General features: G+C 38.2%; 2 protein-coding genes across 3 annotated transcripts in view; one reads left to right on the top strand and one right to left on the bottom strand.

The window, feature by feature from the left end:
• BCL2L10 (BCL2 like 10) overlaps window positions 1–15,398 on the top strand; it is an 88,133-nt gene extending 72,735 nt beyond the window's left edge. Inside the window, 1 exon segment of the mRNA XM_074329183.1 lies at window positions 9,907–15,398. The gene's annotated coding sequence lies outside the window, so the exon portion shown is untranslated.
• MAPK6 (mitogen-activated protein kinase 6) overlaps window positions 15,096–20,565 on the bottom strand; it is a 38,134-nt gene continuing 32,664 nt past the window's right edge. For both annotated transcript variants that reach the window (XM_019730626.2, XM_074327736.1), the window contains exons 5-6: window positions 19,161–19,362; window positions 15,096–17,456 (exon numbers count right to left, since the gene is read on the bottom strand). In XM_019730626.2, the coding sequence (XP_019586185.1) occupies window positions 16,355–17,456; window positions 19,161–19,362 (1,304 nt within the window). In that variant the 3' untranslated portion in view covers window positions 15,096–16,354. The remainder of the gene's footprint in view (window positions 17,457–19,160; window positions 19,363–20,565) is intronic.

Genomic DNA, 20,565 nt, shown 5'->3' on the forward strand with positions numbered 1-20,565 from the left:
TGTATTTGCTAAATTTTATAACATGAGTAGGCCCAGTTTTATTATCAAGAATAAAACAAAATATGATGTTACATGTTTTTAAAAGCAGAGTTACTCCACCCTTTAAGCTCAGGAAGGGCTTTCCTAAAGGCGCGAGGTGTGGTTTAAAGGTGGTGTGGTGTCTGACCTGTCTGAGGAGACGGTGTTCTTCCACAAGGGGGCGCCTCGCCTTCAAGTAAGGAGCCACCAGAGCCCAGAGTTTGGAATCGGATTTTTTTCCTCCATTTTATTTTTTTCCTTTATTTTATTTACTTACTTATTTATTTATTTATTTATTTTTATTATTAGTTTTAGGTGTACAAAACAACATACTGATTAGACATTTACACACCTCACAAAGTGACAACTCCCCCAAGTCTACTACCCCTCTGATACAGTTCATAGCTGTTATACCATTGACTATATTCCCTATGCTGTACTTTACACTCTTTGATTATATGTTTTTTTGAATTATAGTTGATATGCAATATTATTTTATATTAGTTTCAGGTGTACCGCGTAGTGGTTAGGCATTTATATAATTTATGAAATGATCCCCTCATAAGTTGGAATCGGATTTTAAGGAAGCAGTGTGTAAAGGATAAATCTTACACAATTCCACCTCCACACATAAGAATCATACTCAGAGTGGCTCAAGAAAGCTTCTAGCACTCCAACACTTGCCTCCTTGGTCAGTAATAATATAAAAGTCCATTTTCCCTTAAATCAATTAGCAAGTACAGTTTAACGAGGCTTGAGCTCAGCAAATACAAGAAGGAAAAGCATGTTGCTTGTGCTTGGAGAATTAACCCAACCAGAGAGGCCAAAGTCAGTTACCTTTTCACAGTGTAAATGCTGGGTGGGGAGGAGACAAGGGGGCAAGGAAAGATCTGGCAGAGATTAATCACTACAGAAGTAAATGTGAGTCAGCCAGCTGGATGTTATCACATGCTTGAAAGATGGACTCATAAAGGAGGGAAGGGCCCCAAGGGAGGAAGGCAGGTAGGAGGGAAAGAGAGGCAGAGGCCAGGGTGTATGCGGTAGTGCTTTGAAAAGCCTCTGACATGGACAGTGCTGGGAATTTTGCACCCTAATGACCCCAAGCACCAGGTTACCAGGAATTGCAGTCCTGGCGCTGGTCTCCACAAACCTGACTTGTATGAAACCAAAGACCAAAGAGACGTCTGTGGCTTATGGTGCTGACACAGCCACTCCAGTGCTGCTGGCCAGTTTGGCTTGCAAATGTTTACTTATCTGGTCAGAGGGAAGCTGGATGCACCCCTACTTCCATCACGAGACTTGCTTCCCTGCATGCTTGGGAACACAGTGGGGCAGTCCCTGGCCAGAGGACTGGGGAACCAAGGAAGACACGACAGGCTCCTGGGGGGGAAATATACCTTATTCATCCCAACACACGATGCAATGGGAAGAGAGAAGAGGACCACACAACCCACCCTGGGGGTCAGGGAAGGCTTCCTGGAGGAGATGGTACTTAAGCTAGTCAGTAAGAACATATGGCAGTTTGAAAGGAGGAAAAGGTTCCAGGGAGAGGGAACAGCATAGGAACGAGAGAGAATTTGACATCTGTCCATGCAAACAGCTCAGCTAAGCTGGAGCCTGGGGTGAGTGGGTGGCAGTGGGGAGAGGTGATGCTAGAGTGAGGCCACTTTATCTGGAGGACCCTGGGAAGCCTTGAGAGTTTTAAACGGTGGCATTACCTGATCACTGACATGGAAGTTTGTTAAAGTCACCGATAACCTTTGTGTTGCCGGATTCATTGGGTACTTCTCAATCTGTAGCTTATGTGAATTCTCTCAGTAGCACTTGGTACTACTGTCTCTCCCACCATCCTGGAGCTTTCTCACATCCTGACTTCTCAGTCACCATGTTCTGCTGGCTTTCTGTCTACCTCTCTGGTCCCTTTTCCTCCCCTCTCTGGCCTTGAATGTCGATGTTCCATAGGACCCTGTCATGGTCCCTTCTCACTATTCACCCTCGCTCTCCACCACCTCATTTATTCCCATGGCTTCACATGCTTCTATAATATACAATAGTGTCAGGAGAGCAGAGGATCCAGGAGCAAGCATAGGGTCACATCTCCCGGTGTCAGTGCCGAGTGAGACTAGGATGTTCATGCTGAATCATGAGCACCTGTGGGATGAGTCCAGAAAGACAGGGTCAGAACGAGGAGCTCAGGCATGAGCAGAGGCAGGTACCTGGAGTAAGAAGAGAGTTGCTAATTAGTAGAATCAGTGTCCTGGATCTGAAAGAAAGCAGAATCCGGGGCTCACTGTTCCCAAGTGTGGAAGGAATAGTAAACACTCTGCTGTGTGTTAAAAGACCAAGTCCAAGGTCTGAGAAGAATATGCATGCAGGGAGTTTCAGGAAAGATGCGTAGGTCTAACGGCAAGCTGACTCCAAAGTCCAGGAAGTCACTGAAGGCCAGGATCCAGGCCCCGAGAGCAAGGCCAGCAGACGGGGTAGTGGCCTCTGGCCTGGCTTGGCTCTCTGCTGCAGTATAGGCAGGCAAGCATCCAAGGTATGCTTCCAACCAGGGGAAAGGTTTAGGGGTGACGGTGGGCTCTGTGAGCTGTCCAGACCACACTGACAATCCTTGGTGATTTAGGCAAGTCGTGAGCCATTCCTGGTCCCTTCTGTTTTCCAACCTCACATGCCAACAGGACAAAGAATTTCTCAAGGCACCAACACTACTGCCACTGATAAAGCCAATTCTGTTTGTGTCTCATCAGGAGTAATGTTGCAATCAAGATTCAAAATGGCCTAAAGAAGTTTTTGTTGCATTTGCAATTAGTAGGAACAAGTAGATTATTCAGTAATAATCTGGTGTTAGAACAATTGGCTATCTTTTTTATTTTTATAATTTAAGTTAGGGTCTTACGTTAACATCAGTAAAATAAATCTGATGATTAGTAACTAATTAAAAACTTCCCACAAAGAAAAGCCCAGACTCAGATGACTTCACTGATAAATGCTACCAAACATTAAAACAAAACAAAACAAAAACTAATACTAATCCTTCACAAATTCTTCCAAAAAATATAAGAGGAAGGAATATTTCCCAGTTCATTCCATAAAAAAACAACACACAGAATGGGAGAAAATACTTCCAAATCACATATCTGATAAGGGATTTATATCTAGAATATGTAAAGAACTCTTACAATTCAATAATAAAAAGACAAGCCAATTTAAAAATGGGCAAAGGATCTGAATAGACATTTCTCCAATGAAGACATACAAAGAGCCAATCAATATACCCATGAAAATATCTCAACATCATTAGTCCTAAGCGAAATGGAAATCAAAATCACAATGAAACACTATTTCATACTTACTAGGATGGCTAGAATGAGAGTAAAACGGGCAATAACAAGTATAGGGAAGGATGTGGAGAAACTGGAACATTCGTACACTGCTGGTGGTAATGTAAAATGCTACAGCCACAGTGGAAGAGAAATTGGCAGTTCCTCAAAAAGTTAAATATATTAGGTTGGTGTAAAAGTAATTGCAGTTTGAAAGGTTTAAAATAATTGCAAAAACTGCAAATTACTTTTGCACCAACCTAATAGCGTTACCATATCACCCTCCTAGGTATATACCCAAAAGAACTGAAATCATACTTCCACACAAAAATCCTATGCTAATGTATGTAGCAGCATCATTTGTAATAGCCAAAACTAAAACCAAACCAAGTGTCTACCAAGTGATGAATGGATAACCAAATTGTGGTATATGTATACAATGGAATATTAACTATTCAGCACAAAAACAAATGAAGTACTGACACGTGCTACAACACGGATGAAACTTGAAAACATTATGCTAAATGAAAGAAGCCATTCACAAAAGACCACATATTGTATGAATCCATTATATGAAACGTCCAGGGTAGGCAAATCTAGCGAGACAAAAAATAGATTAGTCCACCTCAGGGAAGATGTAGATGTCTGATCACTGCATTGTACGCCTGAAGCTAAAGCTGAACAATAATGAATGTCAACTACAATTTTATATATATATATATATATATATATGTAAGCTAAAAGATATATATGTAGTTACAAGAAGAGGAGTACAGCATTAGGAATAGAGACAGTGGAAATGTAATGGCTGTGTGCGATGTCAGAGGGATAGTGGGTGGGGGGAGGGGGATTGACACTGTGTGAGGGATATAAATGATAAATGTCTAACTATTACATTGTTTTGTGCACCTGAAACTAATTAAAAAATAAACAAATAAATAAATGTTTAAAGTAGGTCACAGCTGTCTGATTTCCTGTTGCTAAAATTATAATTTATAGTGGAATACTGTTCACAAAAGAAGCCACTTAAACTAATTCCTTAAATATAATAATCTTTATAAAACTCATAATTTATAAAACTTTATAATCTTTATAAAACTCATCAAAAAAAATAAAAGTAGATTAGTGGTTGCAGGGGAATTGAGAGGGGGTTGTCAGTACTTCAACCCCAAATCCCCAGTCTTCAAAAGGTCAGAGAGTGACTACTAGTGAGCATATAGGGTTTCTGTAGGGGAGGTGAAAATGTTCTGAAATGAGAGTGTGGTGATGGTTGCACAAACCTACGAATATAGTAAAAAAGCATTTCTTTGTACACTTTTAAAAAGGTAATTTGTATGGTATGTGAATTATATCAAAATGAAGCTGCTAAACAAATAAATCTGAGGTGGATTAATTACTTCCCTAATGTAAAATAAACCTTAAAAATAAAAGGAAATATAGAATACTGGTTCAGTAATTTTAATATGACGAAGGCCACGCTAAGTATGATACAAAACTCAGAATATATAAAGGATAATATTGACAGATTGAATACATTGAAATAATCCTCAATGTGAAAAGATGCTATACAATTTAAAAATGTATATGTAAATCATGACTGACTTTTGCAACATATGTAACAAATATATTTAGAGAATGGTCTTTGAAATCATTATGAAAAAGATGAAGTCCCCAGTAGTACACAGCAGAGTGAGGGGTATGTGGCATCCATGTGGAGAAACAGTGAGTGTTAATTGGTGCAGCCTTTTGGTATCGAGGAGTTACCTGCAAAACATCTCCGACGTGTATGGCACAGACCGAATCAGAAGCAGCCGCTGAGAACTGGCCAGCCACACTGAGACAGGCTGAACATCAGCCCTTGGGGGGATCTCTCGGCATATCCAAAGTATGCAGACTTTTGTCCCAGGATGTCTACTTCTAGAATTGTATCCTCAGAAGTGCTGCAAAGGCACACAAAGAATGTTTGCTACAGATATATTTGTAATAGTAAACAATTAATGTCTACTCATAGGAAAATGGTTATATAAATGACACATCCTCACCATCAGATGCCAGGCAGCCATTAAAAAGAAAAACAGCTCAAAAACTACTGACATAAGAAGGTGCTTAAAATGTATTGTTAGAGAAAAGTAAATTGCAGAACGGTATGTAAAATATGATCCTATATTTGAAAAAAACAATTGTATATATGTTTGTATATACATAGAAAAAAATTCTGCATAAATGCACAACAAACTATTAATGGCGGTTACCTGTGGGGATTGGAATATTTAGAGGGGAAAGAGTGTAGACGGAAGGAAAAAGAAGAAAATTATTTTATGGATTTTTGAATTATTTTTACAGTATTGTAAATACGGAAAAATATGCAATTAGCTTCAGAGAAAACAAGGAAGGAAAGAAGGTAAAATATATGAATAGTGATTAATAGTGATTATACCTATGAGATGGGATTATTTCCCCATTTGCTTATCTGCATTCCCTAATTTTTCAACAATGAGTTATTACTTGTTTAAAAAAAAAAGTTAGAAATAACACCCTCATGCTTTTCTGCTCACCACCGGACAGATAAGGCTTGGTGATGTGGGTGCAAAAGGAGGCAGATTCTAAACAGTGAAGCCATTTAGAAGATAATGCTACGAGAATGCAAACATTTATAAGAATGAAATCCTAAGTCACAGATTTAGTAATCATGAGTATGTCTCCTTGAGACATCAGGACTTCAAATTTTTAATGTATATTTTGGGAAACATGGACTTGAACCGCTAAAGTTCTATTACGCTAATTGATCATATGGACGACAGAACTCAGATAATATCTGAGTCTAGATGGTACATAAATTAACATTTTAATTTGTTAGAAGTCTTAGTACTCTTTTGTCTTTTCTCCTGTTGTGCATGAAGATAGCTAAATCCATGAGTCAGGTAGGTTGCTTCTTAAAGCATTATGTACAAGAAAATTTATTCCAACAATGTGGCATTTTTAAAAAACAATCATTTTTTAAACTCTAAAAAGTCTATATGCATGTGTATGTGCATGTACATTATGTGTATATATGTGTATATAAAATAGGAACACTGTGTATGGATACATATGATTACCTGGTATGTATGGTGAGGCTGAGAGGGAGAGGGAATATCGTGTGTCCCTGAAAATAAGACCTCGCCGGACAGTCAGCTCTAATGCGTCTTTTGGAGCAAAAATTAATATAAGACCCGGTCTTATTTTACTATAAGACCCGATCTTAAATAAGATGGGGTCTTATATTAATTTTTGCTCCAAAAGACACATTAGAGCTGATGGTCCGGCTAGGTCTTATTCTTAGAGAAACAGGGTAGAGAACTGGGGAGAACTAAGCAAAGAAATTAAATGCACTAAAAATGTGTCAAATTACGTTTATCCATTTGTGTTCGATTTAAGATAGATTCAACAAATATTTGAGGGTTCGTGACATGCTGGCCCTGTTCTAGGTGTTGAGGTACATCAGTGAACAACCCTGACACAGATCCCTACTGTTGTGGAGCTTACATTCCAGAATATACCATAGACATGGTAGTAAATCATGAATTACACAACTCTGGTGATGTATATAAGAAAATTCAGTAAGTAAAAACATTGAATGTGTAGAAAACGTACACTTCTCCCATCTCTCTCCTTTACTCTCACACCACTGGCACACTCACAACACTGACACCAGGTTTGTGGGGGTTTTTCCCACACCAAGCAATTCTGTAACACCAGCTGACCATCCTCCTGTTTAACTCAGTTCTGCTGTTATCTACCTGGAGCTAGCCTCAGATCCCACGAGATAGCCCCCCCACTTCACATGCCAATCGCAAGTAGTAGGTCCCAGATTACTTACAACTTCTATCTGGCTTGGCTACAAATCAGGGGTTCCCACAACCTCCTCCCCCTCGGATTTGATTATTTGCTAGAACAGCACACAGAACTCAGAGAAACGCTTATTTACGTTTACCAGTTTATTATACAATAAAGGATATGATGAAGGATACCGATGAAAAGGTACACAGGGCAAGGTCTGGGAGGGTCCCAAGCACAGGAGCTTCTGTCCTGTGGAGTTGGGGTGCACCCCCCCTCCCAGAATGTCGATGTGCTCACCAACCTAGAAGCTCTCTGAACCCCATACTTTTGGGATTTTTTATGGAGGCTTCATCACATAGGTATGATCGATCATTAGCTCCATTTTCAGCCCTTCTCCCCTCTCTAGAGAATGAGGGGTGGGGCAGAAACTTTAAGTTTCTAATCACGGCTTGGTCTTTCTGGTGGCCAGATCCCATCCAGGAGTCCACCAAGAGTCACCTCATTAGAACAAAAGACACTGCTATCACTGAGGAAATTCCAAGGGATTTAGGAACTCGGTGTCAGGAACTGAGGTCAAAGACCAAATATTAGAACAAAAGATGCTCCTTGTGCTCTTATCACTTAGGAAATTACAAGAGTTTTAGGAGTTTTGTGACAGAACCCGGGGCAGAGACCAATATATTTTTTCTATTATCTCATAATTAATAATACTTTTAAGAATTATAATTAATTGTAAAATAAATATGTACAATTTAAATTAATATACACACATATTTATAAATTAAATATTAAACAATTGCTAAATTAGTAATTTAAAATTTAACACCACCGAAAAAAAGAAATATATTGAATGTTGTGACACTTGGCAGATATTTAGGTAAATCTTTAGTCTAATAAAAAAAAAAAAAATCTGAAAAAACACCTAAGAATTAGGTGGCATGAATTCTAGTCTTGATTCCATCATTGCCCAAACTTGGGCAAGTTACCTAATTTCTCTATTTATGTATCCTCAATTTGCAGGTGTGGATAATAATATCTGAGCTACTTGACCTCTAAGGTTATTGTGAAAGTCACATGAAATATAATAAAAGTATGCTTTAAAAATCATAAACACTATACACAAGTCAAAGAATTGTGATTAATAAAGCTATAGATTGACCTGATGAACACAAGAGACAAGCCAGTGGCATCAATGTCTGGAGGACCCCAATGGGTCCTCTTGGAGAAGCAGTGTCCTCAGAATGGTCAACAGGTGACTAAAAAATAAGAGGAAAGAGATAGCTTATTGCCACATGTTGTAGGTAACATTTGGGGATAATATTCAGCTAAAACGACCCTCCTGCCTGCCTTCCATTCTCCATCAACAAGGGTGGACTCCCAGCAGCAGTGTTTCAGCAACATAACACTGCCACCTGGCCACAGTTACCTGGACTAGGGGTGGGCCAATATGGCTTCCTTCCAGAGAAACTTTGGGAGAAACAGACAGAGGGGTGGACAGCCAGACAGAATAACTGTACATAACTGGGAGTTACATTTGAAGTTAAGAGCACGAGCAGCCATCTTTGGACCAGGAAGTCTGGTTGGTAGAGAAAGAATGAGGAAGAGATGAAAAACAGCCCAACCTTCCTTGAGCTGCCAGGGCTCTCCAGCCTGGTTTTGGTTCTGTCTAAGGCTCAGTTCTTGGGCTGCATGAGTCACCCTTGAACCCTGATAAATCTCCTCTAGAATGAGATGGTTTCTCTTGCCAAAAGTCCTTAACTAAACATATAATCTAGGCCTGGCACATTTGGTAGAGTTAGGATGAAAAGGAATAGTAAAGAGGCAGTTAAAAAACAAACTGCCTGGTACTCTTTACTGGGTCATGAACAGATCGTGCAAGCCTGACAGGTACAGTCGTTCCAACAAAGCGAACAGGAAAAGAGACAACCAGCTCAGTCAGGAGTAATAGTCATTAACCTAAACTGCACCCACGTTGGAAGACCGCGATTCAGGATAATAAACCTGCCAGACCAGACTATTTTCTGAGACTTTCTAACTGCTCTTAGGACTGCAACTTAGAGCTTGCTGGTTCTGAAGTCACACCTAAAGAACCCAAAAGTTAGAGTCCCCCTGTAAATTATAGAAAGTTGGAGAGCCATGCATGTTATAACTTAACCTCAAAACTAATAGGCAAACCTCAGATCTATCAGAGGCTCTTTGCTCCATCAATCCAGAAGGAATTTAGAAAACAGCACTCATTATTAGTTTCTTTCATGCCTTCATTCATCTACCAAATGCTGAGTTTACTATGTGCCAAGCACTGTGTTAGGGGCTGGGGGTACAGCGGTGAACAAAGCCAATGAAGTCCCTGCCTCAAGGAGATTATATTCTAAGTGGAGGAGAGAAACAATAAAAAAAAAAAAAAAGTAACATGTCGGTGTTGTGTGCTGGAAAGAAAAATCAAGAAGGGCTGGTGTAGGAATGAGGGATATATTCCTCTACACACACTGTCAGGCACAGCCCCTGTGGTAAGGTGACAATTGAACAGACTTCTAAGAAGGGAGCTTAATGGTGATGGGGCTCTGGTCCACGAGCTTTCCAGGCAGAGGGAAGAGCTAGGAAACACCCTATGGTGGGAGCCACCGGCTGGAGGTAGTGGGCTCGGGGGTGAGCAGTGGAGGGGCCTCGTGGGCCTTGGTAGAGACTTGCACGTTTCCTGAGGGGTCAGATTTTTTTTTAAAACTTTTATTTATTTGTGTTTTTCCAGGACCCATCAGCTCCAGTTCAAGTAGTTGCTTCAATCTAGTTGTGGAGGGCGCCGCTCACAGTGGACCGTGTGGGGATGGAACTGGCAACCCTGTTGTTAAGAGCACCGCACTCTAACAGACTGAGTAACCAGTCGCCCCAAAGGGGTCATTCAGATTTTGAGTAACTTGAGTGACATGGCTTATGATTTAAAAGGATCACTCTGGCCACCGTAGAGAGAAGAAACTGTATGGGGCCAGAGAGACCGGTTTGGCAGACACATGATGGTGGATTAGATCACATGGCAGCGGAGATGGTAAGACGTGGTCAGATCTCGACATTGCCACATGATTCCCTGGAGGATGGGATGTGGGTTTTCAGAGGAAGGAGTACAGGATGACTTACAAGGCTTTGGCTTCTAAATGAAGATGCTTATTCGGGGGGTGGGGGAAAGGGGGAGCAATGCAGACTGCTCACAGCAAACACAGAAAGTGCACATGAACTCAGTCTAGTCTTCAGGGATCTGAGAGCTGCTTACGCTGCAGTCGTTCAGGCACAGGCCTGGGCTGGTGAGGAAGACCAAAAACGAGCCAGGAGTTGGGCAGAGCTGATGAGCAGTATGGCTAGAACACAAAGCCATCTGTATGTCAGGGCCGTAAGTTAAGATACTTAGATAAGGGGATGCAAAGCAAAGGTCAGTTTCAGTGCAATTTGGGAGGCAAGGACAATTCAAACAGGACAAAAGCAGTGATAATTTATGAAATCCCAGGCATTACGCCAAAAGGCTTTGTGTACATCTCATTTAAGCCCTTTACAACAACCCCACAAATTGTCAATAGCCCTATTTTACAAAGGAGGAAAATCAAGCGACTGAATAACCTACACAAGGCTGGTAAGCAGCAGAATGTAGTTTTAAGCTTAGTTTGGATCTGCTGATGAAGCATGTGTGCTTAACGACTATGCAATACTGCAAAGTTCAATGTCTCAATTGGCAGCTACTTTGAACTCTGAGGTTCAAATTAGATGGGCGTGGGAGTGGTAAGCACAGTTGGAAGCAGAGTCCAAGTATACAGACAAATATGAATCCAAGTTTGTGGTTTATGTTGGGCATGAAGAAACAGGCCTGGACTGGTTTGAACCAGGAGCCCAGGATCTGGCACACTGCAGCAGCACGAGGAGCTAGGCAAGGCATTGCCGCCGGGGACAGTTGTAATGGAGGTAAGTATTCTGTTCAGCTAGATTTGTAACACCACCACTGCAATATACCAAGGCATCGAAGATAAACATGCCAATCCAATGGAATCTGCTTGTTAGACCTCTGCATTGGAGCTGACGGTGCTCCAATATGGGTGGTCAAATACCTCTTCAGTCAGACACTTGTTACATACCAACCATTGGAAGAGCTCACAAAGACTCTTCTCTTCACCTGGCTTATTGAAGGAAAACTGCCCCAGCCACTACAAGGAACGAGCTTGGTGAGTCACACTACTCTTTCAAAGGTAAACAATCTTGGGGTTCCAATACTTTTGGCTCTTCTTCCACCAGTCAAATGGTAAGGATGCACTGAACACAAAATTTCATTCTCAATCTGCTTAAAAGGCAGATTGCACCCAGTCCAATGTAGCTATTAGAGATCTATAAGCAGTATATTGATAAAGTCTAATCACCATGGTCATTATAGTGGGTTCAATTCAACATGGCACCATGCTGTTCAGAAGTTGTCCCCAGTAGACTGTATTGTTATGGTCAAGTAATTTGCTTCTATTGGTTAATAAGGCACATAGAGATGTGACACCCAAATGACAAAGAGTAAGTGAAACTGGACCCAGAACTCAGATCTCTCAGTTCCTACTTTGTCCTTTTTCTTCTCTAGCCAGTTTTAATATGAGATACTACACCCAGCAATTCTACTTCTAGATATACGCCCTAAAGACGCTCATGTATGTTCACAAGAATTGTCACAGCAAACGTGTAGGAGCAAAAGTTTGAAAGCAAATGTCATTTTAAAAGGATAAATACATTGCAACACAGCAATTAAAATGCAATTAGAGCTACATGTTATCAACAGTTAAATTTCAGGGACATGTTGAGCAAAAATTGCAAAGTACAAAAAGCTACAAACAATATGCCATGAGATTTTACAACATGCAAACTATTACATGTTTACTAAATCACATATAGTAAAAGCATAAAACTATGCATAAGAATTATTCAGAAAAGTGCCTGCATCTGGGAGGTTTAAATAGATTCAAATGTATCTATAGGTGTTTATCTGATGCAAATCAACATTAGATGAATTGACAAAGCAATCCTAATATGAACAAAGGGTAAAACTACAATTGACTAATATTACATACCCATTTAGTGTTGAATTCAAAACTAATAGAGGCTCTACTACTAGTTTTGAATTCAATAGGAACCGAAAAAGCTGACATTAGGAGGTAATTCAATCACAGAACGTGAGGACCAACCCACTAAATAAATATGCCATATAATAAACACCAAAGTGGTGTATACATTTTTTTAAATTTTACACTTTTTCTATACGCTTGCAACCAAGTAACCACCAAAAAGGGGGTGAGGTGGGTAATGTACAGGCTCCAAATTAAGACTAATTAATTCCAAGCTTCAAAAACAGTACTAAAAATTGTGATGCCAATCCAGAAGTTGAGATACATAAAACCTGACACAGATCATCCAAAAGTCTGAAAGCTACACAACAGCTGGAAAATTCCTCTAAGTCAGAATGAGTCATTTCAAAAGTAAATTATTTTTTAACATAAGCAAGATGGCAGAATAGGAAGCCGAGACCTCACTATGCCCCACAGAAGCACTGACCTAACTATGTATGGGCCATACATAGTTTCTTTGCGAGCTCCAGAAACCAATTAGGAAGTCACAGCAGTCCAGAAAACCTCAAAGCCAAGAACAGGTGCATAGAAATGGGTAAGAAATGCTGTTTCATTTCAACCATGTCAGCCCTTCTCCCAAGCCTGCATAGCTCATGACTGGGAGGAAAAGCCCCCCTCAAAACTTCTCCTTCAGGAGGGAAAGAGAAGAACAACTGTCCTATGTTCCAAGCTTTTGGGGGCTGCTCAAGAGGCTAATTTCAATCTGACTTGACTCAAAGCACCACTTTGGATGCCAGGGGGCCACTGAAAAGAAAAGCAAGCTCAGCTGAGTTGTTGTAGAGCCAGAGAACCTGCAGTACCTCAGACACACACCAAAAGGGGCAAAAGACTACAACCCCCAGAAAAAGAAACTGTCAAATCTGTTGAGGGGGCAGGGGGATTTCACACACAGAGATGACAAATCCCCATAAAAGGTTTGAGATGCTCCCAGAATCTCTAGCTGGGATGACTGGTGAATATCTTCCCCAGTACAAAGCCAGTCTGTATACAAAGACAGGCAGAAGTGGATTTTTTCCCCCAAATGCAAAAAATCACACACAAAAAAAGGCACATGAAGAAACAGGGAAACTGCCCAATCAAAGAAACAAAATCAATCTCCATAAACTGGCCAAAAATAAATGGAGATCTATGACTTACCTGACAGAATTCAAAATAACCATCTTAAAGAAGCTCAATGTGCTACAAGAGAACACAGACAAATAGTAAGTTGGTGCAAAAGTAATTGGGGTTTAACGTTAAAAATAATTTCAAAAACTGCATTTACTTTTGCACCCACCTAATAAAACTACAGAATATCAAGAAAAGAATGCAGGAACAAAATAAGAATACAACAAAGACAGAGCAACTATTAAGGAAGGAAATAAAAATTAGAACATAAATAAAAGAGAATAGAAATGATCAATAAACCCTGAGCTATATTAAGCAAAAAAGAGAAAAGACTCAAATAACATAAATCAAAAATGAAGGAGATACTACTACTGATACAGAATAAAAAGGGATAAGAGGCTATGATGAATAATTATATGCCAACAAGTTGGATAGTCTAGAAAAAAATGGATAAATTTCTAGAAACATACAAACTACCAATAGTGAACTGTAAAGATATTAAAAATTTGAACCGGCCTATTACTAGTAGTAAGAATGAATCAAAAACCTCCCAACACAGTCCAGGACCATATGGTTTCACCACAGAAGTCTCCCAAACATTTAAAGAACACCAATCCTTCTCAAACTGAGAGGAGGGAACACTTCCAAACTCATTTTGTGAGGCCAGCATTATTCTGATAACAAAATCAGACAAAGATATTGTAAGAAAACTACAGACCAATACACATGATGAATACTGATACTAAAATCCTCAGTACTAGCAAACTGAATCCAACAGCACATTAAAAGGATTATACATCACAACCAAGTGGGAATCCTAGAATATAAGAATGATTCAACTTATAAAAATCAATCAATATAATATACCACATTACCAGAAAGGACAAAAACCACAATTATCTCAATTGATACAGAAAAAGCATTTGACAAAATTCAACACCTTTTCATGATTTAAAAAACAGAAACATTCAACAAACTAGGAATAGAACGAAATTACTTCAACATAATAAAGGCCATATATGAAAATTCACAGCTAACATATCCAATGGTGAAAAACAGAAAGCTTCCCCTCCAGAGGCTTGCCTGGTTTAAGGTACTTGAGTACATATTTAATTCCACAATATGCAACAGTGACAGTCATCCAGAAAATATTTGCATTTTTTAAAGCTTGTGTATCCAGATGAAATAAATGAATAGGTCACTGAGCAGGCAGAAGTCCAGATATTAATAGGCTGGCTCTGTACAAAATAAGGATGGAAGACAAACAGAAAGGTTAAAGGAAAAATGGTTTACGGAAGTTTTGAAATAATACAGTCATGCACCGCATAAGGTTTCAGTCAACGACAGACGACATATGAAACAGTGCTATACCATGTAGCCTAGGTGTGTAGTAAGCTGTACCATCTAGGTTTGTGTAAGTGCACGCTGTGATGTTTGCACAACAACAAAATCACCTATCAATGCACTGATCAGAATGTACCCCTGTCCGTTAATCAGCGTATACTATAGGGTAAGTCAACAAGAAATTTTTGTGTGGAGAAAAAAACCCTTTTCCTTTTAAGCCTTTTAGGCTAACATAGTTTAAACTATAGCCACAATTCAAAGACGCTGAAAAGTGGAACTAAAGATTCTGCTAGTAATTTTCATTCCAGCAGGTAATTTTCATTACCTAAAGAGTTAAACAGGAGCCATATTTGCTGGCCATGTTTTATTTGTTCTTTTTCTTTAAACATGATAACCAAAGATACAGACAGTATTCAATAAAATAAAATAGATGAAACAAATTCTAAGAGACTGCAATGCCACATGCTACATTTAACCTAATTTTATTCATGCTTTGCCTCGGGATGGGGAAGAGATCATTCAGTAAAAACATACAATAAAAACAAAATATGTCTTATCATGTACAACTTTTAAACTACAATAATGATGTACCTTAATTATTTCCATGCACACAAGTCTAACATTACAATTTTGTTTTAAAAAATAAACACAATTAAGACTTCTAGGAGCATTTTATAATAAAGTAATTCCTAATTTTTCTTTATAGATAGATCAAGCACCTCCAAAATACAAATTCCTATACACAGTGAGCGCTTTACTTAAAATGAATACTTAAGTAAATTAAGTACGTGGACAGCCTTAGGATAAGCTGACATTATATATTCAGCTAAGTAGGCAACAAATCAGTGCCAAATGGAAAAAGTGTATTTGCAAATAAATTTCAAAAACTAAGTTAACTTTTTATAATTAAATACAGAAAATATACTGATTTGCTAAAATAAATAAGATGTGATGTAGTAACACTTCACTATAAAGAATGTATAACAGAACATTTATAAATGGTGAGTGAATCTTATGAAGAATAGTTTACTACAATAAACGCTGGCTAAATAGAAGTGCATATCGTGAAGCACTATGGGTGGTATATGTTTTGCCACATACTTTTGTTACCTTGAGGTAGATAACACATGTGTACCAAATTCGGCATTCATTTGCAGTTGCTGCTGGTATCATGTGTTTTAAGAAATGTGTACAGTATGAAAAACTTGAAAATACTCATGAATGAAAAATGTTTTAGGAAAAAAAATAGATATTTTCATGCAATTATGTACAGTCTCACTGTGTAAATTTCAAGGCAAGATTTTTGTTTCCTGTAAAACAGATCATTGTTCTATGAGAATGTTTCTTGTCTTAGTGCATTTCTTTTGTCTCCTCCTGCATTGCATTATTTTGCTCTATCTTTATTTTTGTGTGCAAACGACATGCCAGTTAAAATGAAAACCATCTCACATGTAGAAAAAAAGTCTGGATTTTTAAAACCAAAAACTAATAAAATCCTTTCTAAATGACACCATCTGATTCAAGTAAAAAAAAAAAATGACTTAAAACACTAATAAAAAAGACAAACAATTTCATGAAGAATACAGAGAGAAATGTCTGCTGAGTGTTTTAATTCAGATGTTTCAGAATGCTGCTGTATGTTTTATGAGGGATCTGAGGGGAAGATTTCATTGCAGAAGGTGTTAATGTGGCCTGTATTGACTTAAGTGGTGACCCCACTGGACTGTGAAACTGCGGGATGCCTATGGATTCAAGCTGCTTGTTAAAGAGGAACTCCCCACTGTTATCCAGAAATCCTTCCTCATTTCCTCTCTCCCCAAGCTTCCCATCCTCTACAGGCTCAGTTTCTAGCATCTCAGTATCTTCTTTCCTGCTAAAGAACTTGTCCAAGTAACTGGTGTAAGTGATTTCCTTCTCAATTTGTTCATCCTTCCTTACCTCACAACAAAACTGATTTATGAGAAAACAGTCTTCCCCACCACTTACAAACTGGCTATCCCAAGAAGACTGATACAAAGCTTCTAATTGAGCCAAATTTGCCATTCCTTTTTCCTGTTTTTCTCGGCTTACTGACTTCGATATCAAAGTTTTCAATTCTAGTTGGGACACTGAGCTATTCAAGTCATTTAATTTATCAACAACATCAGTAGGCTCATGTTGTGAACTAAGCTGAATAGTTCCTGCAATAAAGGAATCAAAGTCAAATCCCTGGTTCTTTTCCCTTTCTTTTTCAGCCAGTTGCTGTGATGCTTCCTCTAGAGCTATCTGGGCTTTAACCAATCCATTCCTTTCACATTTTGACTTGCCTTTCTTATCTGATTTTTCTTTGCTTTGTTCCTTCCAATTGGAAAGATCTATAATAAGCTTGGGTTCATAGTAATGGTTAACTTCACTCTCTCTCCAAACTAAGTTATCTAAATATGACGATGACCTCATTTTGTAGTTACAAGTATGGCTACACTCCAGATCACAATATTTGTTTTCATGATGATCTGAGTACTGCCAACAAGGCTCAGTAGAGTAATTGGTATCAAAAGCAGGATCCTCCAAATACTTTTCCCGATCTCCATCCAAATATTTCCGAGGATCAACTTGTACTTCTTCTTCATCAGTGACATCAGACAGAACTCTCGGGTCAAGCTGAACTTCTTCAATATCAAAGTTGTTATGTATCGGCCAATCATGATCTGAAAATTGGCAATCATGGTACCTGAAAAAACAATCAATACATTAGTGCTAGTCCAGGTGTATGATTTCATTTTCAAGTTTACTGAGTGCCCAGTTATGTGAAAGCACCGTGATAGGTCTATGAGGGTATAACAGGAGTGTTCTCCCTTCACAGGAGCCTTCCCTGCCCTCCAGGAACTTATTATCTTAATAGATAGGTAAGACTTTTTATTATACAAAACAATATGAGGCAATATTTGGTAATTACTAATGAAGTGTATATATATATATATATATATATATATATATATATATATAAAATAAAACTGAGTCTTCCATTCTTAAGACTAATTATCATTTCACACTTATTTTCTCTTTTCTCTGTTCTATTTTCCATCCACCTCAAACACAATTGCAAACAAACATGTGAATGGCTGGCATGTCTACAGTTTAATTCTAACAGTTTCACACAGAGAAAAAACACTTTATGGCCACAAAATGCAGATCTCTAATCTCAATCAGGTCTCTTACAGATTTTTACTCTATTGGTAATAGGCAGACTAGAAAGAGTCAAGGTTGATGGAACTCATCACCACGAATAGGAAAAAAAAACACCTCTCCATGTGTATGTGCTACAACTGAATGTAGTGTCCTCTTACTGACACTTTACAGCAAGGTGAATACACCAGGCCCAAGCAGAAACTGATTGAGACACATGGTTGGGGGATGGGAAGAAGGAAACAGAAAAGACTTAACTAAGTCTGATAGAAAATGTAGCGATTGGAAGACATTTGGGTATGTGTGAAAAGAACTGTATGTAGGTGGTAGAAATGCTTATGTGGAGAAAAAAGGTGGTTGGTAGATGTGTGTAAACTTATTCACAATCCACATTTGAAGAGGAAAAATACAATGAGTAAACAAACAAATTTCAACATTAACTACTTCTTTAATTATTAATTGGCAATCATTTTTCTTTTAAACACAGAATACGTGAAATCTCGAAGTTTTAAGATTGCCATTAGTGATTCCCAAACCTGGCTAAACAATAAAATCACCTGAAGATTTTAAAAAATACTGATTTGTTATCATTATATGCTATCACCTGACTTTGAAGCAGAATTATATCCAAACTTCACCAAAAATTTAGAAATCCTAAAAGGAAGCCGAGGGAAGAAATTCTTTAACTTAAATGTATAATATTATCCATTTTCATGTTTTATACAGTTCAGACTAGAAAAGTTTCTTATACTGAACCTATGTTAAGCATCCCAAAATTAACTTTGTCACGAGAAAAACATATTTGAATATACATATTGCCATGAGTCAAAAATAATTTATATCCTAAGACATAATAGATTCTATGTAAAAATTTGAGACATTTATGGAGATACCTTATTGAGTAACGTTGAGACTTCTAATCCAACAACTTAAAAAATTTTGACATTCATAAAAGCAAGTTTAAAACGGTTTACACTTCCAACCTTCAACCCTCACATTTAAAGGACCTTGTAATTTTATTAACTAAACATGTCTAAATCGTTTTGTAAATGTTTCAAAATAGCATTTAACTTACATAAAGGCTATTCAAAGATATTGATAAGTTTAGCACAAACCGAAAAGAGACCATTACTAAATTTTTAAGAATTCTACATTGTATTATCATATACAATTTTAAAATAAAACTCAATGCATTATGGTTTATTGAAAACACAATAAATAATATTTTTCTAATTTAGGATCAATTTACCTTTCCCAGTTATAAATGTGACTATGAGTTTCATCCATAAGCAAAATATCATCAACTTCATCTTCAATATGAAAAGGATGACTTGATATTGGCTCATCCATTGGAAAAGAATATATGCTCATGTAAGGATGGGAAAGCGCTTCTTCTGCTGTCAACCGATCCATGGGGCTAAATGTCAAAATTTGTTCCAGGAAATCCAGTGCTGCAAAAAAGGGATGAAATACCTTAACTATACTGGAGGTCCACGAACCCATAACGGGAAAAAGGGGACTATACAATTGAAAGGTAAGTTAACTTTTGTCAGAGAAATAAAACTAGCTTACTTGATTTATAAATTAAAAAGAAAAAACATTTATTCAATAAACATAGTAAAAATTTGAAATGTACCCCAATCTCATTTTTTGTCCAGATATAAAAGAAATCTATTAATTTGAACCATATGAAACTTCCATTTGTTAGTCAAAAATGGTCAAATAACAGCAATTTCATGTGGCTCTGCAACTAACTTAACTGACTTACTAGGTTACTTAAGCTTGCTGAACTTCAGTTTCTTCATGTATAAAAATGGATAAATGGATGGATAGATAGGTAAGTAGATAGACAGATACAACATATAAGGTATAAAAAATTAAAAACCTAGTGCCTAGTGCTTAATAAAAAGCCCTTTCTCCTCTCCTCCCTTCATCTGACTAGCTGTTGTACTAACTAATTAGTTCATCTCTGTTCACACCAGTGTCACGCCAGCATATCACACAATGAATGCACTTGATCATTTTAGAGCTCTGGTAGAGCTGCCATACACCCGATTGTTCCCACTACCTCAGTCTGCTAGGCCTTTCTACGCTCCTTACCCAGCCTGAATCACACGACCACAAGCCTAAAGGTTGCCCTTGTACCACCACACATTCATATGCCTTATGATTTATAACTGAATCTTCAACTCTGAATCATTTCCACCATCTCCTTTGTCTGCTCCCTAGTCAGAGTACTGATAAAAGCTGATGCAAAATCACGTACATATCTGGCTCACTACAAACTCATACTATAGAATTTCAACTTAGCCTTTGCTATTGCTCAGCACTGTTCCACACCATCTCTTTATGCTCTCAATCTTCTCTATCATTCTCAACTGATAAACCCACTTCTCATTTATCTCAATTCTTACTTCTTCACTATGGTCTACCACACATCCTCTTATTCTTACCTTCCTGTCTCAAAGGAAAAGAAAATCCTTCTCTCTAAAACTGAGCTCTATTCTAGAAAAGACCCTATTCACAGGATCTCATTCAATCCTCAAATCAGTCCAATAAAGACTAAAGAGAAGAAACCTAAAGGCTCACTGCTGTTCATGCCCTTCAGTGGCCCAGGGCTGAGGTTCCTTCCTGTGTGCCCCCTTCTTTTCCCC

The sequence above is a fragment of the Rhinolophus sinicus genome, linkage group LG03 (genome assembly GCF_036562045.2).
Source record: "Rhinolophus sinicus isolate RSC01 linkage group LG03, ASM3656204v1, whole genome shotgun sequence".
Classification (NCBI taxonomy): Eukaryota; Metazoa; Chordata; class Mammalia; order Chiroptera; family Rhinolophidae; genus Rhinolophus; species Rhinolophus sinicus.